Source organism: Chinchilla lanigera, unplaced genomic scaffold, assembly GCF_000276665.1.
Source record: "Chinchilla lanigera isolate Chin_1 unplaced genomic scaffold, ChiLan1.0 scaffold00015, whole genome shotgun sequence".
NCBI lineage: Eukaryota > Metazoa > Chordata > Mammalia > Rodentia > Chinchillidae > Chinchilla > Chinchilla lanigera.
Window position 1 is genome coordinate 12,997,018 of NW_004955416.1, and position 26,367 is coordinate 13,023,384.

A 26,367-nucleotide genomic window follows, 5' to 3' on the forward strand; every position below is an offset into this window, starting at 1 on the left:
AAGCACCTATCTCAAAATAAAAAAGGGGCTAAGGATGTAACTCAGTGTGAAGCCTTTGGATTCAATTCCCCAGAACTAAAAAAAAAAAATAATAATGATAATAGAAATTTTTAAATAATAAGCTCAGATGAGTAAATTTACAAGTAGAAAAATAAAACCATCTAAGTACTGGCAGAAAATACACACGACTTATTTTCTTCCTTCAAAGCACAGATCACAATAAACTACAACCTCAGGGCCAAACTCACCTGCAGCCTATTTCTGTAAATCAAGTTTTATTGGCGCACAGCATGCCCAGCTTGTCTGTGGGACCTATGCAACGCCCTGGTGTTGTGAGCACCTGGGCCAGACAGCCTAGAACACTTTCTCACTAGCCTTTAACACCAAGTTTACTGGGCTCTGAAAGCAAAGGCAGATAGTACTGAAGTGAGATGATGCAAATTTCTGAATACCATTAGAAATGATTTATTCTTTAAGCATAAACAAAAACAAAAGTCAAATTTGAAAACCACATTCAAAACAGGTGTGACAGACGAAAGCCTAGTGTTTGTGCTGCATTAGAAGTTCACAACAGAAGGAAAAGATTAAGAAATAGGAAAATGGATACATAGCTTCAATAGCTACATAACTGAAAAACAAAAAAAGTACTAATCGTCAATAAATAAATGACAGTGTTCTCTACCTTGTTAGCAGTTGAAGGAAAATAAAAGAGATTAGTACTTCATAGTTACCTGAAAAAAATCAGCGAATATTATTAAAAATAGCAACACTTTGCAATGTAGAAGAGTTAAAAATGGGCAGTCTTTGAAGAGATACTGAGAAGAAAAATGTTATGTACTTTTTGAGAGAAAATATTTAGAAAGCTGATCAAAGTTCCTTCCAACCAAAAAAGCTTAGCGTTAGGAAAATGTTATTCCAGAAACACAAATAGTGTAAAACACATACTGTTGTACGCTGACATCAAAGTGGGCTTCAAAACCTACTTTTTTCTGGAGAAACGTGCGACTTGGACTGTCCCCGGACAAGCCTGCAGGTGGAGCCGTCGCCAGCACAGACTCCGCAGCTGTCCTCCTTGGCAACGCTGCCCAGCTGCCGGTCACAGCCCACGGCCTGCGGGGAGAGAGGGGTCAGGGGTGCAGGGCGCAGGCTAGCGAGCTGTCCCCGGCCCTTGTATTTATTTTTATTATTTTGTTTTATCTATTTTTATCATTTTATTTAATTTATATTTTATTTTATATTTATTTTGTTTTATTATTTTATTTTTGAGATGGGGGTCTTGGTAAGTACGGAAGGTATCCAGGCTGGGCTTGAACTTGCCATTTCCTGCTTTAGCTTCCCAGAGTTCTGGGATTACAGGTGTGCACTGCTTCACCATCTTCCACTGTATAATTCTTAGGCAAGTCTCCCCCCATTAAAGGAACTGGGGCTGCCCCTCCTTACCCCCATTCATTCATATTTTATTCACATATTTCTATGAGACATAGATAACGTTTCCTTCTCTTTCCCACCCTCTCCTAATCTCCCTCCCCTATCTTTGTCCCATTTTCTCATTTTCTCCCCCAAATAGCTGCTATGCTGAATCTTCTGTGACCTTCTGGTCCACAGCATCTTCACAAACCTATATTTCTTTTTTTTTTTTTTTTTCGTTTTTCCGGTACCAGGGATTGAACTCACAACCTTGCGCTTGCCAGGCAGGCCGCTGAACTATATCCTCAGCCCACAAACCTGTATTTCTACACAAATATATCCACGTCTCTATTTTGTGTCTTCATATCTCCTCTTTCTTATTACCTGTATCTATACCTATGTATCTCCACCTCCACATCACTATTTCTATATATTTATAAACAAATATTAAAGAGAAGATAGGGCAGAAGTCTCAGAGAGAAGTTTATACTGTTACTTCCATTCACTTGCATGTTGTCAATCTGTGTAGGTCAGATCTCTAAGGAAAAGGCTGTGTTCTTTTATTTCATAAATGTCTTTTGCATAATGCGTGCCCAATAATATTAGTTGCTCAGATGGTCCACCTCTGATGTCATAGTCATCCAACTTTATTTATATCTGTACAGCTGATATTTAAGGGCAAGAACTTGGCAGCAGACAGGCTGTTTACAAACCCTGACTTACCTTGTCTTTCAAAATCAGGATGCTGAAGAACTCAGACCCTTGGAGACTCAATTTTTCCCTCAATAGTACAGTAAAGGCAATAACACTAATATGGGCTTTGCACTTCTCACAGGGTCTATTATTTTTTATGGTTGCAATTTATCTTCTTTTAAGGAAGGCATACGTGTGACACAGAATAGTGATGTTTGTTTGGGGGAACTGGTGTATGTATGTAACATATCTTGATATTTCCGACCCTTTCTTCCCCTCTTCCTCCTCTCTCCTCTGCCCTGTGCTTCAGTTTGAAGAGCTGATGAATCAGACCCTACACCCAAGGCACTGAAGAGAAAATAAAACTGGCATAAGTTGAAACCACATCTTTCCAAAATTTTGATGTTGAAGGGAAGGAGAAAGATGAAATGAAAGTTTCAACGAGAGGTGGGGAAAGTTCCAAGGGCACTGAGAGAACAGTCGAGCTTAGTGCTATTTTCAAGGGCTATAAGCACAGAAGGGTCCACATTTGCTCAGTGCATTTCCAAATGGTGAAAGCTTCAAGGTTAAGCACAATTTAGTCCAATTTGAAAAAGCTTGAAAAGTCAAGTCTGTGTAGGCCACCTTCTTCCTCCTTAGGATCAGCGGATGGACAACAAAAATCCTGTTTATAAGGGCCAATATATGAATATTTACTGGTACATGTGGAAGAATTTAAGAGTGATTACCCTGGAAACACTCTTGCATGGCTGGGACTGGACCAGTGAGTAACTGTGTTCATGCAACCTTCTCCACAGGGAATAATTCCACCATGAAGTTAGAGAAACTCTCTTCCTGGGCCAAGCTCTGTCCTCACACATCCTTGTCCCTGAGCACTTCCAATTTCATGAGAATGAGAGTTATCCTCTCTCTGCTCATCCAGGAAGGGTGTGGATTTAGGCACTAGGGTGGGCTTGTTTTGAAGTGTTCAGGGCCTTGCAAATTCTTAGGCAACTGAAATCTCCAGTCACTTGTGTTTGCTTCATAATTTTTTTAAGTTAAAGTTCATCCAAATTTTACAGCCAAATACAGCATGTGAAAACATCCCAGAAAAATGAAAGAAGGCTGGGTTGCCTTGTGATTCACAGACTATCAGCCAGAACTGCCCTTGAGGCTAAGGGACAGCTGAATTTTGGCTTTCAGAGTCCACCATAATCAACCCGAAGCAGCTTTCAAAAACTGCCTGAAGTGTTTTCAGCTGCTGTGACATCTCCTGATGTCAGAATATCCAATTATAATGATTCATAAACTACTAATAGGAAAAATATCAATAAAATGTATTAACATCTATTAAGTAACCATTTTCTATAGCTGCAAGCACTATAGACTATAAATTACTAAGACAAGATCTTTATCTTACAGTGTAGTTAATGAGGCAAGTTACAAGATAGAGGATAATATAAAATATTTTAAATACACGAATAGTGCTTATTGGAATAAATAGTCATCTACAAATTATCACTTCAGCTAAGAATTATGTCATAGTCTCTGCATATGATTTATTAATCAATTAAAAGATAATGTTTAAATAAGTGTCATTAACTCTAATTAAACAAAATAAGAATTTTTTCCCGATAAATCAAATTTAATACCTCAAGAACCAAACAATTTTTTAAAATCAACTTCTGTTTGAAAACTCTAAAAACTGGGTTCTGCCTTCGGGAAAAATTTAGCATGTGTCTTAAAAATTAGCGTGTGTGGGGCTGTGGTGGCCACTAGCGATACTCATAAACAGCAGCGCCTCCTCTCAGCCTACGGAAGAGTCTCCCTGCCCAGTCCCAGCGAAGCTACCTGTGGTCACCGACTGTCTTTGGTCAGTGACATATGAGCCTACGTGACCTGGGTCATTTCTGTGAGAAGTTTTAAGGATCTTCGCATGAGAACTTTGGTCTCTTTCTCATTACTACAATTATTACAGAGTTGAGTGTTTAAGTATGTTATATGGATGTATGAATCAGCCCAAAGGAAACCCATCAATCTGTATAACTAACATGCATTAATTTGAAAAACAAAGCAGAGACCACAGCTTACCTATGTGGGGCAGAGTGCATCAGCGAGAAGTAACCTGTAATTGTTTTTAATGCCACTGCGATTTAAGGTTTTCTGTTTCTGCTATAAAATCCAACTCCTATTACACAGGAGTGCAGTATATTCCCTGAAACATGGTCATTCATAGCAAGGTGATTTTAAGAACTGGAAACTTCCATTAAAATCTAGATTTCTGACTTCTTTTGACAAAAACAAACAAAATTAAAACCTTCAACATAGTGAGATATATCTGCCCCTTGCACAAGACGCATGTGTTCTCCAGCCCTCGCCATGCACACGACCATGCTGGAGCAGTAACCCTGAGGGTAGTATGGAGACACTGGAGTTTGAATCTCTATTAAGCTGCCTCTGCATGATACACTTGTTGTACTGTCTTTAACAGAGCCACATTCTAGTTTCAGTGAAACTTCAGCTATAGGTAGGGTCATACAGTAAGAAAAAGTACTGCACAATGGATGAGAAAATGGATTCTGGAATTAGGTTACCTGGGTTCAAATTCTAGCTCTATCATTTTCTCTGTATTAGCTCTGTATGCTAGACTGAATGTTCAGGTCCCCCTAAAATTCAAAATCTTGTTGAGGTCCTAACCTCCAAAGTAACGCTAATAGGAGGTAGGACTTTAGGGAAGTGATTAGGGGGAGCGCAGAGCCCTGAATGGAATGTGACCCCTAGACCTCCCTCTTCCCTCCCCCACATAAGGACACAGCCACCCATGAACCAGGAAGCAGGATCTCACCAGACAATGGACCTGCTAGTGCTCTGGTCAGGACCTCCCAGCCTCCAGAAGTGTGAGAAATATATTTCTGTTATTTATAAGCTCCCCAGTCACCCGCAGTTTGTTATAGCAACCCAAATAGACTAAGATACCCTCCTGTGAAAATATACCTGTGAAAATATCTACTCTGCAATGCCCATCTTCCTTATGAACAAACCAAGGATGACTACTCTACTACTTTATTAGGTTGTGATGAGCTAATATAGTTAGGTGCTTAGATGATACCTGACCCCTTTGTTATTATTTTTATTATAAATTCAAAGTAGTTTCTTCCTCTAGTCAGCAGTCAGGGAATTCAACAAATATAAATGATACATTAAATTTGCTCTGCAGACCCGGTCTGCTAGGAGTCAGAAGCAGAAGCAAATTTCATTAAGGCATAGTTGTCTCGTGCTGCCTGAGGTGTTCGGGCTAAGGGAAAGTTGCTCCCAAGAGCACTGTGACATGTTCTTCTAAATGATCAAACTGTAAACACACTTGCAACACTGTATTCTGGGTGAAGTACTCATCAGGGCCCACATCAGCGGTCCTGAGGCCAGCAGAGAGAATACACAGTTTACTCTCTCTCCCTAATGGCTGCTAATGTCCTTGGTCATAACTGTAAAAAGAAAGAATTAATGTGAACATTATCCTGTCAAACGAAAGATACTGAACTCAACCGAGAAGAGCATGAATCATTTCTGATGAAGCACATGTGATTCTTTTTACTCAGACACCTGGGCCAAAAAGGCACTCAGCTTTCAACACCACCAGGTATTATTGCCCATTACTGCCCAAAGAATTTGCTTCTCCTGTTGGAATCACAGAAACAACACATGAGGCACTCATTTGAAACAGGCTAATTTGGCATGGAAAAATAACTTTATCCTGCAAGACCCTTCGAACCCTGAAGCAAACCAAGCACTGGACTGAGACTAGGAATCAGAGGACAAAGGTGGTGGTCAGAATACACAAGGGAACCGGAGGAAGGATCCCAGGGCTGGCAGAAGCCCTCTTCTGGGACAGCTGTTGTGCTGAGCACTTGGAATGCTGTTTGTTTAAGAATGAACCTAAAACAGGACCTGCTGAGAAGAAAACCTCCTTTTCACTCATCAAAAAAGCCAAAACGCATAGGTGTTAAGCCAGCGTATAATTAACTGGTCTTCCACTGATCACAGGAATGGAATTACGGTGCAGCCCTCTCTAAATCTCAAGTCTGTGCAGACCTGAGCCACAGTCACACCTCTCAGAAAACTGCCATGCCCATCCACGACCTGCACTCAAAACCAAGGTGACCTTAGCCTCACATATCAGCTGAGCAAAGGCAATGCCTTGCTACTTCCTCTAGCTCCCCAAGCACTTTTCTCTAGCCATTTTTGTCACCCCCGTTACCCTCAGAACATCTTCAAATTTCTCCTTCCTCCTCAAAAGCCTGTGTCCTTATTCTCATTAGATGACTTTGCTTTCTATTTCACTAAAGCATCGTTTCACTTTCCTGTCCATCCCCATACACACTGGCCAGTGGCCTGTGTTTCATCTGCCCTACCTCTCTCCAGGGAAGAGATGACCCTGCTTTTTTCTATCCCTACACAGGCCAACCCTGGTTTCTCTTCTCACCCCATCTAATTGCGCCAGGAATTTCATCAATTGTGCATTTCCACCTCTCAATCAACTGCTCATCCAAGCCCAGCAGCACGTATCCTTGTTCACTGGTGGATTTACCATGAAGTTGACGAAGTTCACATTTCAGAGCCACCTTTCCTGCCCCATCTCCCCCTCCACCTGCCCCCGCCTGGACCCCTAAAAGCGTAGAGAGGTGAAGCATATACTCAGAGGGGCAGAAGCTTGGTTACAACAGGAAGAATTTCTGAGTAAGAATCGGCCCATTTAGGAGAATGAGGCAGCAGAATTGCAAGTTCAACTCTCATTTGGGTCACTTAGTGAAACCTTGTCTCAAAACAGAAAATTAAAAAGGCGCTGGGAGTGTAGCACAGTGCAAAGCCCTGGGTTCAATCTTCAGGAGTGTTAAAAAAGAAACACCTGCCAAAGTATGAAAGAAATCTTAAAAGAAAGGAATCTGTAGCTTTGTTATGTTTTCTCATTTCATTCTTAATATTTGCTTGGTGCCTGCTTTTGTATTCATAAATTTATATCCTTTTTCATGAAGATGCTTCTGGCACCAAATATTGCATCTGCTACGGTATTTTCTCAAGTCTTATCCTGGAGACAGACTCTCCTGGTACTTCACATTCTCTGTAGCTTTTTGTCTCTCCCTCTGTGTTCTGATAATTCAAACTTTTCAAAAAATGAATTTATGCTTATCTCTCTGTTTATTTCCACCCATTTATTCCTCACCATGATAGTGGGCTGAACTATATCCTCCTCCTCCCCGCAAAAGACACATCCACCCTAAACCTGTGAGTAAGATCTTCCCTGGAATAAATGTTTTTGCAAGTATAATTAAGGAAGATGAAATCATCCAAGCCCTAATTCAGTGACAGGGTCCTTATAAAAAGAGATAAAGACACAGAGACAGACGAGAGAGAGGTGAAGATGGAGGCAGAGGCTACAGTGATGTGTCTGTAGGGTAGGAGCTCACAGCTGGCAGGGGACCACTAGAGGCCAGAGAAGAAGCCTGGGATGGACTCTCCCTCAGACCCCAGGAGGAATGAGCCTACTAATACCTTTACTTTGGATTTCTGGTCTCCAGAGCTGCAAGAATAAATCTGTTTTGTGCTCAGGCACCAGCCTGTGGTCATTTGCTATAGCAGCCACAAGAAACTAACACAACCTCCATCCACCAGGGCCTTTTTCAGTCATGTCCCTGAGGTTTCTCAAGCTGAGGTCACCAGTGACCCTCCTTGGGACAAAATGAAATGGAGATATTTCACCCCTTACCCCTCTTGCTTCTCTGAAGTCTTTCCTACTGCTAATTTCCTTTACCACTCATCCACCCTTCCCCTCTGTCTTCCATTTTTTCATGCAGTACAGAGGCCATTCTATCTAGGCCCATCAGGAGCACTTCCACTGCTCACTCCTTTGGCAATAAGGGTCAGGGGTCTGTCCTTGGTGAGGTGATGTTACTCAGTCCATAAAGGCGTTGGATTTAACCACATGAAAACCCCCAGATGTTTCTAGTCTAGAATTTTCTCCTAATGTTAGTGTTTTCTGTCTTGGTGAATGTGGCCTCAGCAAATACTTAGTGAACGTGCCAGAATCCAGACAGCATTCCAAACTCTCTTCCACTGCCCCCACATCCAACCAAATATTCAGTTCTAACATATCTGCTTCTTTCATCTCTAAAATTTAACTCCCTTTCTTCATCCTCCTTCCCCAGCTTACCTTTAATAAGCTCATTTTATTCCCACATTGACTTTCCATTGTTTGCCCAGATCCTACCCACTCCAAACAACCTGCCATGTTGCCAATAAAGTCATCTTTCTGAAGATAAGCTCAACTGAGCTACTTCTTACAAAATTCTTCAATGTCTCCTTTCATGACTTACAGCATATGTTAATGATAGTTTTCACCAAAACTTATACCCTCATCTTCTAGCACTATTCCCTGGGTATTTTTCACCTCAACCCTATAAAATGAGTCAGAGACCCTTAAACACACCTGCTGTTACCTCCCTATTCTCTCTGTTTGTGACCGCCTCCCTCACTTTGATTTGTCTAACTTCTAATCAACTTTTTAAGACCTCAGTATCCAAAAACCTCTTATCCATGGAGTTCTCCCTGAGTCCAGACTACCTTGCCTCAAATAATTTTAATTATAAAAGCAATACATGTTCATTATCAATAATGTGGAAAACAGAAAACATAAACCCAACTGATAAAGGATTATGACCACTTAGTAGACAAAAAGCAAGAAGGAATTAGTAACAATAAAGAGAAACAGAAGGATGAAGCAGTTAGTTTTGATCTACAGGAAGATTAATCAGTAGCATGTATCAAATGATGTGGTAAAAGGGTCAGAGATAAAGAAGAGAGGCTGGCTGGCCAGCTAAGGGATGTTGGCTGGTCTAGCCTGTGACAAAAAGATGACAGTGAGCATGTAAGAGCAAGAGTAGAGAGATCCGGATATAAAGGACAAATAAGCAAGTACACTATGTGACTACAATATGACTTCAGAAAGAGTATTGTGACGTCATAAACAAAATGATCAGAAAGGACAGTTGGCAGAACTCATGGATGTGGGAAAAATGAGCGAGTTTGCATGCAGGAGCGTACTGAAGGAATGCTATGGAGGAACCCATGGGCTTTCCTACAGAAACAACAAGCTTGAGCTGGACAATGCAGGACTGGAGTTTGAGAGAAAAGTAAAGAAGAGGCCAGGGTATGTGAATAACCTCTGCATCATTTTCAATCACAGGGACAGGACAGTTTAAGGAAAGCACCACACACCCGACTCCTACCCTCAAACTTACATTCTGGGGTAGGAGACTGTCACAAATAAAACAACCACAGAGGTATATATGCGATTATAAAATGTTATAAATGCAACAAAACAGTATTATAATAGAATCCGAAGAACCAGCTTAGGTGAAGTAATCCCAAGAGGACGTTTAAGGAAGGGGAAATTAAACTGATACCATGAAGATGACTAAGAGTAGCCATGAGCATATGTAAGAGGCCAGAATGGGATCAAAGTAGAAATCAGTAATAGAAAGATCTGAAATCACTAATTTAAGCTTCCACATTAGGTAACTAGAAGAGGAAATTAAATCCAAAATAAGTACAAGGAAATAAATACTAAAAATTAGAGCCAAAAAAAATCAATAAAAGTGAAAATAGAAATCAACAGAGAAAAATCCATGAGACCAAAAGTTGGTTTTAAAAAAGATTAATAAAATTGATATTCTATTAGTCAGCCTCCTTGGGGGGTACTAATAAAATGAAGACAGAGAAATATAACAGCAGTACCAGAAATGAAAGTGGAAACTTTAGTACAGATCAGAGCCTACGGACATTAAAAGGGTAATAAAGCAACTTATGAGCAACTCTATGGCCAAAAATCTGATTACCTCTGGAATGAGGAAGTCTACCAAAACTCCCACAAGAAAAAAGGGACAATGTGAATAACCCTCTACCCAACAAAGGCATTTAATCAATGATTAAGAACCATGCAAAACCAGAAGTTTCCCTGCTATATTCAACTAAACACTTCAGGGAGAAATTATACCAGCTCTTTATCATCTCTTTCTCAAAATAGAATTAAAGGAAATACTTTATCTTTCTTCCATGAACACAAGTGCAAAGATCCTCAACAAAACATCAGTAAATCAAATCCAACAATGTATATAGAGAATTATACACCACAACCTGATGGAATTTTATCTCAGGCATGCAAAGCTGGTTCAAAATTCAAAAACCACTTAATGTAATCAATCAGCCAAAGAAGAAAAATCACATGATCATATAAAAAGACACAGATAAAGCACGTGACAAAATCCAACACTCGTTCAGGATAAAAACTTTCAGCAAATAAGGACCAGAGGAAAATTTCCTCAACTTGATGATGAATATTTACAAAGACTTATTCTTAACATCATCAACTTAATGGTGAGAAACTAGACACTTTCCTGATGAAACCAGGCACAGGCAAATCTTTGCTTTGACTTATCATTGCTTTTCAACATTATCTTGGATGTCCTAGCTACCACAAAAAAAAAAAAAAAAAAGTTATACTAATGATTGGAAAGAAAGAAATAAAGCTGTCTTTGTTCACAGATGACATAGTTGGCTATGTGGAAAATCTGAAATAAATGACAACAAAGGAAACTCCACAACCTCCTAGAACTATATAATAAGTGATGATAGGAAGGTTGCTGGATGCAAGGTTACTACACAAAAGCCAATCACTTCTCGATATATCAGCAAAGAAAAAGTGGAATTTGAAGCTGAAAACACAATACCACTTACAGAAGCACCTGATAAAGGAAATGCTTAGGTGTAAATCTAACAAAAATATGCACAAGATTGTGTGCAAAGAACTACAAAACTCTGATGAAAAAAATCGAAGAACTAAATAAATGGAAAACATTTCATTTTCAGAGGAAGACTCAATTTTGTTAAGATGTCATTTCTTCCCAGCTTGATGTCCATCATTTTTTGGTTATTGATAGACTATTTTTACAGTTTATACTGGGTAAACAACTGGGGGTAGTTCACACAATAGAGAAGGAGAGTGGAGCTGGAGGACTGATGATAGTACATGATTTCAAGACTTACTGTGAAGTGTCAATCATCAAGACAGATGGTATCAGCACAAGAACAGCACATGAAAAAATGGTCAACAACACATACAAAGATGTGGGGGACACTTAAATACACATCGTTAAGTGAAAGAAGCCAATCTAAAAAGGCTATATTCTGTATGATTCCAACCAAGTGACGTTCTGGAAAAGGCAACACCATGGAGTCAGTAAAAAGACTACTGGTTGTCAAGGGTTATAGGGGACAAAAGGGAAAGCACAGGGGATTTTTAGAGTGGTGAAACTGTTCTGTATATTGGTGGATATGTGTCATTATATATTCGTCCAAATCCATAGAACGTGCAATCCCAAGAGTAAATCCTAACGTCAACTCTGGGCTTTGGGCAATGACATATTAACACAGGTTCATCAACTGAAACAACCATGTTATTCTGGTGGGAAATGTTGGTAGTAGGGTTGCTGGGTGCATGTATAGGCAACAGGGCATGTGGGAAATCTTAAACTTCTATGAAGTTTTGCTGTCTATCTAAAAGGGTTCTAAAAAATAAGTCTATTAAAGAAATGTGAGGAAAGAATATTCTATGAAAAGCCCAGAAAGGCAGTCCTGGATCTCATTATTAATGCAATGACAGCTATTGGGGGTTGGGAGGGCGGTGGAATGACAATGTCTGATGTACATTTTAAGACAGCTACTGGCTGCTGTGTGGAGAATGGATTTGAGGTGACAGTGATGGAGCTGGGAATACAGAACAGGAGGCAATTAATACACTTTAGGTCAGAGCTAACAGGGACGTAAAGTAGGAGAGAAGTCAGTAAAGATGAAAAGATGTGGTGCATTAAGACTTTCCTTTGGATGGAAACTGGATAGGACTTGGCCATGGATTACAGTCATGGATTGAAAGAGAAGCATCAAGCATGAGCAAAAGCTGTGGGGTGAGCAAATGAAGTCCATTTTCCAGATGAAGAATAAACAAAGATGAAGCTGGTTAAAGCAAGATCTAAGTTCACCTTTAGATTTGAGTCTCCTGGTAATGTCTGAGTTTGGTTGGTTTGCTTACTTTGTTCCTGTTTTGGTTATGAACATAGAGAGTAGATGAATACTATCCACGCTTATTTTTGAAAACATTTTCAGAGATCAGAAGAATGGGTGGAATTCTGTCATTTATTTGAAATCCCCACACTGCCTCAGCAGCAGTATCTCAAAACTTCACATTCATGACGAGCCCCGGAGCTTTCTGTCTCAGTCACACTCATCACTCACCACAGCTCTGTAAAATGCACTCTGAGAAATCTGCTACAATGCATTCCCTCCGTTAAGTCAGGCATTGCTCCCTCCAACCCAAAGCAAATATAGTTTAAATCTAAAATGTTCCCCCTAAAAGCTCATATGTTTAGAGGACAAGCTTTTGGAAGGTGACTGAGTCACGAGGGGCCCAAACTGTATCAGTGGGTTAATACACTGATGAGATCATAACTTTGCGGCACTATGGAAAGGTAATGGAAACAGAACGAGGGTCCAAACTGAAGGCAGTGGATCATGGAGTGTGACCTTGGGGGCTACACCTGCTCCCTTGCCCCTTCCCTTTGGGTTCTTTCCCTCTTTCTCTCTTTTCTGACCACTATAAAGTGCAGGTCTCTCCCCCATCATACCCTTTCACCATGACATTTCTGTTTCCACAGGCCTAAAAGCAACAGAGCTGGAGGACCATGGACTGTGACCTCTGAAACTGTGAGGCAAAATAAACCTTTCCTCTTTTAAGCTGTATTCCTCAAATATTTAGTCACAGCAATGAAAAGCTAACTAACACAAAACTCATTAGTTTTAATAAGAAAATCTAGAAAACGTACCAGTATTATTCTTCTAAAGCAATGGTTCTCAAAGTGTGGTCCTCTGACCAGCACCATCAGTATCTCTGGGAACTTGTCAGAAGTGCAAGTTCTTGCTGAGTTGAATACTGTGGAGGTGAAGCTGTTACTCTAGTCACCACAAGTCCTCCTAGGGTTTTGATATATGCTCACCCTGGAGAACCGCTGTAAACATGATTTAAAGGCTAGCAATATTCTCTTAAATATTTTTACATCACAGCAGTCAAAAATAGTACTTTCATCTGCATGATCAAAAGTACAGGAGCAAAAGATTTTCTTTGTTGAGAGTGGCATAGTGCATCTCAGAGGCAGGGATAAGAAAGGCAGGTCTGGCTCACCTGGCAGACGCCACTGATACACATGTCCAGGGATTCGGCATTGCAGCGAGTTCCATCTAGCACTTTGGGTGCTAGCTCCACTACCAAGTTCTGCCCTCGTGCATGGCACTTAAGTGCACATGGGGCAGTGGGATCATTGTACTGTGGAAGCCATTCATAATAACGCCCCTGATACTGGACATCATTGTAGGCTGAGCACTGCTGGGCTCTGAAGTCTTCTGCATCTGGAGGACAATCCTGGAAGCAGAGGAAAAGGGACATTACCCTTTGACACATCACCCAGTGACAGGGGCCAAGAGAAGGCTGAACGATGATACCAGAATCTCAGGAGACCAGGCTCCCCTTACCTCCCTTCTCGGAGTCATCTTTTTCCTTCATCATTCCTCTTCTTTAAGAGAAGAAACAGAATCTATAGCTGGGCTCTCTGCAATAATGATCTATACAGGGGATCATCTTGTTTATGCTGACCACGCTTCCACCTAAGTGTTTTTTCCCAGATATTTAAAGATTCTAGTATTTAGGCATCATACTTTGCCCTATTTTAACCAACTTCACACAAATTTTAAATCCATTCCATTCCATTGTCTCCTCCGTTTTGAAGGAAACTAAAGGCCTATAATTTTTCCAGGGGATTCAAGGTCTCTATAGTAGTAGAAATTACTAGCCATGGCTTCAGAAGCTATTTCAGTGGAAAGGGTTATTTGCATCAAATTAACGAGACTCAAACTGTTGTGCTTTGGAAGAACTCATGTCTATGCTTTTGTCATTGATTAATTCATCAGCTTTTCCTCCTTGGTCAGGTCCACCCATTGCTCTTTTCTGGCAACAAACACCTGCCTTCGGCAGGCTGTAGGCTGGGCAACACACAACAAAATCAAGTATGTCCAGTAAACACCCTCAGGCATCCTCATAATGATAATAAAAAGTACCTGGGTGAGTATTGGTGACTCAGGGCTCTTTTAACTAAATTACTGACTTTGTCCTACAAATATTTCTAAGGCAACATGCTGGGTAACCAAAAAAAAAAGTTTACTCATCAAAAATCTATTTTTTTTTTTTTTTTTTGGTGTACCGATTTCCTAACTAAAGAACATAGATACAGAAAAGGCCAATACATTACTTAAGATTTTCTTATTCTGAAAATAATGGCCATTGTAAAAGCTTTGAGGAATGCTATTAGAAAAAAAAGAATAAGAAATAAGGATTCTTGTACCTAAATCTTTATACTGGGTTATTTCCTGAGTACTAGTTTCCAAAAGTAACATTTCTAAGTCAAAGTAGAAGCCTAGTTTATGGACTACTCAAAATATTGCAAATTACCCTCCAGAAAGGTATCCCCAACAGGGTACATAAGTTGCCTTTTTTCAATACTGCTTTCCAGTTTGAATATTATAATTTTCTAACTTTTTCCAACCAGAAGTGAAAAAAAAAAAGAATTTCAATGCTTTCACTTATATTTCTTTTTCATTATTTAAGGTTAATATCTTTTCATGTATACTTACTTGCTTTTTATAGCAATTATTCAAAAACATCCTTGTTTTATCCCCTTTCTTAGTTTATCTATTGCAATGTTTGTCTTTTTATTATTTTTAGTGGATAAAGACTATTAACCTTCATAATAAGTTACCAAATTTTGTCATTTGCGTTGGAAATTTTTCTCACTTATTTTTGCTTTTAGCACTCTGTGAAGAAGTTTTGAATTTTTATGTAGTCAGTGCTATTAACATTTCCCTTTATGGTTTATTTCTTTATTAATGGTCTAGAAATGCTCTCATTCTGTCCCAAGGACAGAAGAATATCTAAATGTATTTTTCTAGTTCTTTTTTAGATAGGCAACTGTAGTTAACTCTTTCTTATATCTGAAATTTATTCAGCTGAATGGTGTGAGGGAGAAATCTGGCTCTACTTTTTTCCCACAACAAGTTCCTGAAAACTTTCAGATGTAGTTTTCATCTCTCCTCTTTTTACTACTTGACTTTTGTGTTTTACTGTGTATTAGCCAGTGCTTACAAGAGCTTGCAAGGCTGGAACCAGGCTCCTCAAAAGAGTGCACATGCTCAGAACCTGATTTAATGTAGGACACAGATTACATGATGGGGGTACAGTGGCCGCCAACAGAGTCAAGTGTAGAAGACAGCATCAGGTCCATGTGCTAGACAGGATTCAACTGAAGGTCTGGAGCCCACACCAATGTCACATATGAATCCGTTATCAGGAGGCCAAAGGACCCATGACAGAAGATGGAAGGGCTGCGGGCTGGGGGGGGGTCAAAGACTCGACATTAGAAGCTGAAGCGTCTGCACTGGTGACCTGAAAGGCTGGTGCTGGAAGCTGAAGAATCTGTGCCAAAAGCCAGGAGATGGTACCTCAGGTGAAGGCAAAGACCAGAGCTCCCCCAAAGAGAACAGCCAAAGCTCCTCCAAGGAAACCCAGCCACAAGGAAACTCTTCCAAGGAGAATCAGCCAAAATCCTTCCCTCCCATTCTCCTTTTATACCATTTGGACAACAGTCCTCCTTCAAGTGGGTTTTCCATGCCCAGAACCACGCTGACTCAATCTGAACTCAATCTGAATTCATCACGCTGAACAACCAAGCTGGATGTTCCCCACTCAAGCTGACAATCAGTTCACCACCTCATTCTGTGTGTATCCTTCTGGCCTTTATAAAATGCCTCAAATCTTTTGTAAAGCAGGTAGGGAATAAACAGAATATAATTAACAAACTACCTGCTGGGGTTAGTTGTATTATTTTGCTGTGAAACATTCCAAAATAAATCCTATATTATATCCACACTCTTGTTGCCTTAGCCAGATTAAATCTTAACCAAGCAAGTCAAACTGAAGAAGCCTGAAATTGGATGACTTTTCTCTCATGAAATAAGGCCTTAGGAAAGATCAGTGATAAGACGACTTCACCTCCTGTCCCTCTAGCCATGGCCAGTTCTCTCTGCACCTGGCTCTGAAACCAAAGGGAAGTGAGCAAGGGAGCAAGGTGTGGGGCTCCCCTTGCGTGAGGCCGGCTCACGGGGCTGTGCTGTGATGATAGGGCTGTGCTCTTGGGGGACCGAATGTGCTGGCTGCCTGGCTCAGGCCTGCCTTACATTCCATGCACCAATCAATTTTCAAAAACCTGTTGACAGCTAATGAAGGAAGACAGCTAGATCACTAGCCTAGATGAGTCCCTGCCCAAAGGGTGGCCACGTCTGACCTTCGTGGCCACAGAGACTATCCAGGGGCAAACATATGGCCCACATCAGGTCCACCTTTTCTCAGAAATCTGGAATTGCAGCAAAAAAGCCAGAGCGGAGAACTCAATCAGTCTCGGCAGAGCTGGCCATTTCATCTTGGAATCGCACATTGAGGCCACATAAGGAAGTACTCATAGCAGAGAAGAATGAGGTAGGTAAGAAAGAAGGACAGAAGGTGAACTGTGATTTCAATAGAAAGAGTATGGAACCTTTCTGATTCCTGGCCCCAGGTCCTCAAGCCTGTTTACACTACATTCCACTAAATACCCACAGTTCCATTCAGTGGATCCCATTTTTCTTGAGCTCATTTGTGTAGGCCTCTCTGCTCGTAGCTACTGGTGACTCCTGATTCAGGTAGTCTTTTATCAGGATCATGCTTTGGAGTCTGCCAGAGACTATTACTAATATTCTCTTCTCTCCACCATGCTTGGAGCTGGGTAGGTCAACATTATGATAGTCATCCTTTCGTAAGTGAAGAAAATGGTAGCCTAGAGAGTGTTTTAAGGGCAAGCCCTAGGATATACAACTAGAGGTAAGGTAGATTCCCCAAGTAACCAGAACTCCATTACATGATACTGTGTTCTAGTAAATGAGGGATGACAGGTACATTGAATGCTTTCCTTCACGTCTCATTTTTCCAGTATTAACAATGTGCCTGCTCTGTTGGACTCAGCTGGGTCATATGCCAGCCCAGGACAATCTGGTGATTCTTGGGTCTTAAACAATCTAGTCAACATTTAAGAAACATGAACAACCAACATTCTTCTGTTTTCCTTTCCTTGAGAAGTGTTTCTTCATAACAGCTCAGTTTAAGGCAACACTTACTTACTGCATGTGCTTTATGAGCTTTGCCCTAAGCCATACGCCACGGAGAACAGAAAAGAATATAATCCAACACTATCATTCAGTGGCTTGTTCTCTGATTGGAGATGTAGCTTTTGTAGGCATGAGACACAATGGAATCATGTGTCATTGTGGGGGGGTGTGTAGGTTTATAGTAGGGCTGCAATTAAAGGAATGCAATTGTCATCCAAAAGTTAAATCAGAAAGCTGATGGACTAAAGCTAATAAAGAATGAATAGAGCCTGGATCAGCAACACTTGGCTCTAACCTAATAGAGGTCATTAATATATCTAAAAGAGAAATATGTCTCACGAGGGAGTAGTCAGACTGGGAAGTACAGAAAAGGAAGAAAAGGAAAAGGGAGAGCAAGAGAAGGAGAGTGGGAGGGAGGAGGGGAAGGAGACAGAGGAGAAGAAAGTGGAGAAAAAAAATAGGAAGAGGAAGGAGGAGAAGAAGGAGCAGGAAGAAGTGGCCTGGTCAGCACCTAGCACCTACTCACAGGCCATCCTGAAAATATGGGTCTCCTTCACCTCCCAAGACCACGGAAATGTATACGCCACATGGACAATTTAAGGAGAGAAGCCAAGACAGGAAGATTACCTAATAACCTGAGTATTTTCATGCAAGAGAGACAGAGCATTATGTAAGAGACTATTTATGCTAGGATTGTATAATTAATAAGTTTTAATCTGGATTATATATTTAACTTCTCTCTCAGATAAGCCCTGAGTATGGACTCAGAAGAAATATTATTTCTGTTATAACAAAACTTTAAAATTTCATGTTATCATCATATGCAAATTGTAGTCTGAGTCAAATTTTGTGTTCCTTTTGTATATAATGAATGATAAAAATTTCTAGCATAAAAATGAATTATGGGAGGCAGACACTATAAACATAATCTAGTGAAGGGATTTAAAGGATGATGTGGAATCCACCAAGACATGGAAACAGGAATCCACCAAGACATGGAAAACAGCATGAGCAAAAAATAAATAAATAAATTTAGTATCTTTAAGGGGCCTTGCACTGCATTGTCCAGCAAACATGAGAGTTGTGCATCGAAGAAGAGATTCAAGGTGTGAACGGAATACATGGTTAATTTTTAAATTAAAAAAAATTACAATGAAAGACACATTGCCATTAATCCCCTCTAAATATTTCCCTTAGCTTTGAACATGCTTATCGTCACTTTCTACAGCAATTCTGAAAGTTCTCTTTCTTGAGCATGTCTACAATGTGTGATTAAAAAAATGTGGAGAATGCTGCTGTTGGCTACCATCCATAAAAAGGCAGGCTGGTAAAAATATTACAGTGAGTCCTCATCCACCTTATTCATCAGATCTGGCGTTGTGAGACTTCTGTGTCTTCCCCAAAGTCAAAATGACTATGAAAGGTCAATATTTTGAATTGGGGCAGCCACAATAACACAACTAAAGACACCCAAGAAAGAGGACTTCCAGAGCTGCTCCGGAAAGTGGCAAGGATGATGGGATAAGTGTGTTCAAAGCAAGGGGGAATATTTTGAGCTAGATCCACAGCAGTGTGTCTTTAACGGTAATATTTTTTGACCACACCTTGTATATTCAGCCAATGTCTCAAGGTCCTGCATGTGAGAGGGGGGGACTGAGAAGTACTAAGGATGCAAACAGGGCAGTGATATAGAGAAGGTGGCATTTCAGGTAAGGTGGCCTGGAGGTCTGGAGACCTTGCCTAGAGTAGGAGTAACATCAATGGAAAGGAAAAAACACCTCCAAGAAAAACAGTGAGAAGCTATCAGAAATGAGGCATGCATAGGGTCAATGGTATACAGATCCTTCAGAGGACACATCAAATGTCACCTCTTCTAGGAAGCCACAGGGCACGCACACAGCCCACTGCACAGAGCTAACTGCACTCACAATAAATATGTACACTTCACAAACACATTCCTGCCAAATTGTGATATATTGCATAATCAAAAGTACTTTTCCCTTTGCCTCCACTAGCACTGCCATTAATCCTAAAAACCCTGGCATAAGAAAACCTGCACCGTCAGTGAATTCAGGTATAAGACCTTCTGGCTGACATGCATGACTTCTCTTGGAGACTGCCACTGCTCTGTTAGACTTGTGATAAGGGTCATTCTTCTCTGTGGCCATGGGCCCAGGCTCCAGCTGTAAGAATCTATGCTCAGTGCTGATTGATGCTTCTGTGTGGGGACAGCAGGCGTGTGGGAGCTGGAGCCCTGCACACAGGCGTGCCTGTTCCTCAACTTTCAGCTGCAAAGCTGAAAGCCACACCACACCCCCCCGCCCCAACAGAACAGACCTGGGAGAGCCACTGAACTACAGCCTGATTTCTTGGGGACAGCAACATGGTCGAGAATCCCACTCCTGCTTCTTGAAGTACTCTCCCCTGCACAACATGGATTTCTTCATCTGTGTGCTCTGCATGCATGTCCCTATCACATCCAGGCTTCATGCAACAGCTCTTCTGACTCTCCCTTTCATATAGGTAGCATCCTCAGCTGTGGTGGTGGGATTTTGAAATGCAGCTGTAAAGTCAGTCCCTAGGCAGAGGAACTGCTGGGGGCTGTGGCTATAGACACAAGGGTACATGGAAGAGGTCATTCCCTCCTCTTCTCTGACCTTTGTCCCTTGCTGACTATGGCTATTCAGGTCTGTTCTACTGTTCCAGGGCTTGGAACACCCACAGTGGTCTCTTTAAGAATAGTGCCCCTCCAATTACATCAGCGCTCATGGGCACATGTGTTATTCGAAGCTACCAGGCTTTAGTCACTGCTGTCTGCAGCATCATTTCATCATCAAACAGAGCTGGAGACCTTTCCAAGCTCCTGTCCTACAGAATGGCTAGATCTGATCAGATGAATTCTCCAGCATCTCAGTTTCCTTTTAATTCCTATCACTTTAATTTGGACATGAAGCAATAGCAGTAACAAGGGAAATGTTCTGAGTGGAAAAGAAGATTGAATCTTTGTGTTTATTTGGTGTTTTTTTACATTTACAAAGAAAAATATTCTAATTTATTTTAGTGGTAACTGATGGAAAATAAGAGTGAGGTTTGTATAAATTTCTCATTCTGTGTGATCTCCTTGTCCTTCTCCTTCTCCTTGTCCTTCTCCTTCTCCTTCTTGTCTTTTTAAGACAGGGTCTCACTATGCAGTTCAGGCTGGCCTTGAGCTCACTTTGTAGCCCACACTGGTTTTGAACTCGCAACAATCCTCCTGCCTCAGCCTCCTCAGTGCTGGGATTACAGGCATGCGCCACCACGCCTGGCTATGTAATCTTCTGATGAGCCACCTGAACATGTTTTGCATTGGACAAGACAGGGGTTTGTGGTGGCAGAATCAGCACTACACTGATCAAGTCCATATTCTTTGCATTCTTCTGATATGACCAGAAATTAATCTTTCCTGTCCTCTGCCCCAGTTCCTGGGTCTGCATATGAGAAATAACCACATTTGCCTGCCTGCACCTGAGAGACCCTGTGGAGGTCAGGTGAGATACTGAACCAAAAAGCACTGTGAATTCTGAGGGAGTTTATGGTATTATGTATAGTTTCTATGAATTCAGAAATGATCAAATGGTCAAAAAGCTAGGATAAATGAAAGGTACAAGAGACACAAAAGCAGTTGTCAAACAAGTAGTCAAGCTTCACAAAAAACTGTTAGCTTTATAGTACTTATGATAATATACTTCAAACATGACTTTATTGGGTTATATATTGTTATTCTAGGACTTACGTGATGGCTGCATGTCTTGTATCGAATATTCTGCCCCTCACAATTCCTGAAGAAGGAAAAAAGAAAATGATGATTCTGTAGAAGTGGGAGGCTTAAAAAAAGAAAGCAAAAACAAGATACTAGTCCTGATTTTTTTTTTTTTTTTGCTAATGCACATTATCTCAAAGATTGCAAAGTTTAAATTCCAATAAAATAACTTGCATGGGTCATGAGAATGAAAAGTCTCATACAAGTGCACACTAAATAGTAAGGGAATTCTTCAGCTGTTTAATGTAATAATAACTAACTTTATTACACACATGTGAGTCTAGCCCAAGGCCTATGTAACCGGTGAAATTAATATGTTGTGGGTGTGGGTGTGTTTTTAATGTGTACAGCTGTGTTGTTTTTCTATGAGGAGAAAGGACAAGTTACAAGCAGAAGCATTTGTGTGGCTTGTTCCCCCAGGGACTTCCCGCCCCCTCTTCCTGAAGCAGCCCAGGTCAGCTGGGGATTCTCTGTCCTCCTCCTCCAGTTGGTACAACTGTCTCTGTTAGAAATCTGCTTGTGGCAATGCTGCTGCTTTATTTCAAACATCAGTCTTACTAAATAAACCCTATGAAACAGTGTCAGGCAGCTTCCTTGGGATGCCAATACCATCAGTGTGAGAATACTCCAATGACGGTCACCAGCCACATAACCTGTCCTTCCTTCCAGCTTAGGGATCCCACCACTCACTGTCCAGGCTGGATTGGCCTTTGAATATTTGAAACTCCAACCAACAGGTACTTTACTCAGTCCAGTGTTCACTGCTCTATATTAGATATATTAACGACACCTTTCTCAATTTTTCAGTGGCATGCTTTTTTTCTTTTATGTCTTACTGGTCAATCAAATAGCAAACTTAAAATGAGGAAAGCGAACCACATATTTAAATCAGTCCCTTGAATTAAAAGTCAGTAGACACTACAGTCAGGCACCATCCAATGTTGCATCTGTCCACAGACCATGTACATGAAGGTGAGGGTTCCCTATGAATATACTACTGCAATGGCAAGCAGAAACACCAAAGCAACACGCAGCATTTGGAGGCAGATTTATTTTACATCGATGGACACTGGTTGGGATCATTACCAAAATATCAGGCCCTGATCCTCGGTAGTTTGAGGCTTATATGGGATAAGCATGCAGGAAGTACAGAAGCAGAGTATTTGGCTGTTATTGATTGGTTTCTATAATATGCATCACAGTGACCAGCTCTTTCTTGGAGACAGAAGTAACAGAAACTTGTAACAGGAACTGCTACCTGGGCAACTAACAGACTGGCTTGGGAGAACATTTTCTGTTACATTACCAGATGCTACATAGCCATGTTTGTTTGTACAAATGCATTCTATGTTTGCATATTGATGAAATAATCTAACAATAAAGTTCTTTAAAATATTTAGTCTGTGACAATAGAAGAATTTTAAATGTTATTCTTTTTTTTTAATTTTTCTTTTGGTGTACTAGAAATTGAATCCAGGATCTTCACACTGATCTACATCCCCAGTTCTCATTTATTTATATTTTTTAAAATTCTGAGACAGGTATTTGCTAACTCAATAAACTGCCCAGGCTGGGCTCAGGCTTGTGATCTTCCTGCCTTAGCTTCCCAAAGTGCTAGAATTACAAGCATGCATGACCATGCCCTGCTAGGTTTCTTATTCTAATATTTTATAGCAAAATTTGGAAAGCTGACCGAAGTACTTCTAACCCTAAAATGACATTTTGAGCCTATCTGAAATGGTTGATGGCACCAGCAATATACAAGTAATGCTGCTCCCCAAGGTACTTTCTGGTGACCCTATTTTTATTGATTACAAAAGGAGTGAGTGGAAGACAATTCTGTGTTGAGACTTCAAGAGGTAGAAAGTCAGTCATACAAAATGTTTTCAACAAGACCTTTGCTCTTACAATTCTGGCCCTTAATCTTCTAATGCTTCTGCCATGATTTATTTGAAGAGTTGAAAATCTGGCTGTTAATTCATTTTTATATTTGCTTTAATCTAATATTATAAGCATTTTTCCATTTTATTGATAATTCTTTAGAAAAAAATTGTTTTAATGATTACATTGTAGTCCATTATACACGTATTATTTTTATTTTAAAGAGAAAAGAACAAAAATAACAAAAACAAAGACAAAAACACAACAACACAAAAACTATAAAAACGATACAGAATTTCAAAACAAGATGACAGGAAATCAACAGTGGCTGTTGTATTACTTATTGTTATCTTCAGAGTAGTTGCTCAGATTACCAGATACAGGCATGCAAGACTGATTAAACAATTAAACATTAACTGGTTTTTGTTGTTGCTTTGAATTGAAAAGTTTGTAATTGTGGTAAAATGGGCATATCTTGAAATTTACCCTCTTAACCATTTTTTAACTTTAATTTTTTATTTATACAAATTGGTTGCAGTCATTGTGGGGAACTTGTAGATAAAAGATAAAAAATCTTTCTTCTTTTTTCTTCCAATCCCTTCCACTCCCTTTAACCCTTTTCCCCTGCCCCATTTATGAAAGCTTCATTTCTATTTTTCCCTTGTATTCTTTTTTTCCCTTTTACCTATTTTCCCTTCTCTCTCACTCCTCCCTTGCTCCCCTTCCCATTGGAACATTTTCTTCCTATTTCACAATATCTATCCTCCATTATGCTCCTTATTTACACTTTGAGCTTCTCACACAAGAGAAACAATGCAATATTTTAACCTGTGTGTCCAATTTATTTCACTTAAGAGTATGGTCTCAAGGTGCATCCATTTTCCTACAAATTATTTAAGTTTATCCTTCTGTATGGCAGGGTAGTGCTCCATTGTATATAAATACCACATTTTCTTTATCCATTCACCTGTTGATGGGCATATGTACTGTTTGTAAGATTGAGCTATTGTAAATTGTGCTGCTATAAACATGGGTATACATGTATCACTGTGGTATGATGCATCTAACTCTTTTTGAAAGAAACTTAGGAGGGCAACACTGGGTCAAATAGAACCTCTATTTTCAGTTTTTTGAAAAACCTCCATACTGATTTCCACAGTGGTTGAATGAGTTTACACTCCCATCAACAATGGGGAAGCATTCCTTTTCCCCCACAGCCTCATTGGCATTTGTTATTGGTTGGTTTTATGGTAGAGATGGAATCTGTGTTGTTTTAATGTCCATTTCTTGAGTGACAGTGATGTTGAGGATTTTTTCATATAAGTATCTGCTGTTTGCATTTCATCTGAAAAGTGTCTATACATTTCAGATGTCCATTTTTTAGTCATTTATAAATTCTAGATGTTAATTCTTCATTGGAGGAGTAACTGGTAATTTTTTTTCTCATTCTGTGTGTTGTCTCTTCTTCAGTCAGTTGGTGATTTCCTTTGCTGTGCAAAAGCTTTTTAAATTTTATGTAGCCAGGCATGGTTGTGCATGCCTGTAATCCCAGCACTGAGGAGTCTGAGGCAGGAGGATCCTTGCGAGTTCGAGACCAGCCTGGGCCACACAGTAAGCTCAAGGCCAGACTGAACTGCAGAGCGAGACCCTGTCTCAAAAAAGACAAAAAATAACAATAATAATAATAAGTTTTATGTAATCCAACTTGTTGATTCTTTGTAATATTTCCTGTGCAACTGGGTTTTGTTCACAAAGTCTTTACCTATATGTATGTTTTCAAGAGTTTTTCCTATTCTATCTTCCAGAAGACTTAGTATTTCTGTTTTAATGTTTAGATATTTGATCCATTTCAATTTTAGTTTAGTGTATGGTGAGAGATATGGGTTCAATTTTTGACATGTAAAAAGCCAGTTTCCCCAGCACCATTTATTGAAGAGGCTATCTTTCTTCCAGTGAAGGGCTTTGACCCTTTGTCAAAGATAAGGTAGCTGAGTGTATTTGAAGTCGTTTCTGCATTTCCTATTTTGTTCCATTGATATTTAGGTCTGTATTTTTTTTTTTTATCAGTAGCATATTGTTTTATCACATAGCTGCAGTATAACTTCAAATGAGGGATTATGATGCTCCCTGCCTTGCTCTTGTTTCCTAGAATTGCTTTTGCCATTCTAGGTCTCTTCTCGATACATATGAATTTTAGAATTATGTTCTCTAGTTCTGTAAGGTATGCTGTTGATATTTGGATTGGGGATGATTGAATCTGTATAACAATTTTGGAAGTGTGGCTATTCTTACTATATTAGTTCTGCCTATCTAAGAACCTTCTTTCCTATCACTCTTCCTTTTATTTCTCTTGTCTAATTGCTTTGGCTAGTGTTTCCAGAAATATATTTAACATGAATGGTGATAGAGGGCATCTGTGTCTTGTACCTGATTTTAGATTGAAAGCTTTCAGTTTTTCACCATTTAGTATAATGTTAGCTGTTGGTTTGTCCTGGATGGCTTTTATCAGATTGAGATAAAGACCATATGTTTCAATTTTCTGTAGGGTTTTTATTATGAGTTGGACTTTGTCAAATGCTTTTTTTGCATTTATGGAGATGATTATGCAGTTTTTGTCTTTGGTTCTGTTAATGTGGAACATTATTTTCATTGATATGTGTGTGTGTTGACCCTGCATTCCCGGGATAAATCCTACTTAGTCATAGTGTACGATCTATTTGATGATTTGCGGCATTGTTTGCCAGTATGGTATTGAGGATTTTTGCATCTATTGTCATGAAGGAGATTGGCCTATAGTTCTCTTTCATGGCTAGGTGCTTCCCTGGTTTTAGTATGAGGTAATGCTTGCTTTTAGGAATAAGTTTGCGAGAACTGCTTCACTTTCAATTCCATTAAAGAGTTTGAGGAGTAGTGGCATTAAATATTCTGCAAAGTTCTTGTAGAATTCAACATTAAATCCACCAGGACCTGAGCTTTTCTTTGTTGGCAATTTTCTTATTACCTTTTAAGTTTCATTGCCTGATACTAGGTTATTCAGAATTTTTACATCTTCTTGACTTGACTTTGTAATTCACATGTATCTAGGAACCTGTCCACTTCTTCTATATTTTCCATTGTATTAGGGTACATGTTCTTGAAGTAGGTACTGATGATCTTCTGGATTTCTGTAGGATCTGTTGTGATTTCCCCCTTTTCATTATTAATTGCACGGATTTATGTCTTTTCTTTCCTTTTTTGGATAAGGTTGCTTAAGATAAGAG

At 39.9% G+C, this 26,367-nt stretch overlaps 1 protein-coding gene and 1 long non-coding RNA gene across 5 annotated transcripts in view; one reads left to right on the forward strand and one right to left on the reverse strand.

The window, feature by feature from the left end:
* Adamtsl3 (ADAMTS-like 3) overlaps positions 1-26,367 on the reverse strand; it is a 314,808-nt gene that overhangs the window by 178,865 nt on the left and 109,576 nt on the right. For all 4 annotated transcript variants that reach the window (XM_013512536.1, XM_013512537.1, XM_005381454.2 and 1 more), the window contains exons 5-7: positions 21,200-21,245; positions 13,364-13,600; positions 984-1,110 (exon numbers count right to left, since the gene is read on the reverse strand). In XM_013512536.1, the coding sequence (XP_013367990.1) occupies positions 984-1,110; positions 13,364-13,600; positions 21,200-21,245 (410 nt within the window). The remainder of the gene's footprint in view (positions 1-983; positions 1,111-13,363; positions 13,601-21,199; positions 21,246-26,367) is intronic.
* On the forward strand, positions 9,151-14,401 carry LOC102026860. Its single transcript, XR_260379.1, has 3 exons — positions 9,151-9,280; positions 12,840-12,888; positions 14,164-14,401. It is a non-coding gene; the product is annotated as an uncharacterized LOC102026860 (long non-coding RNA).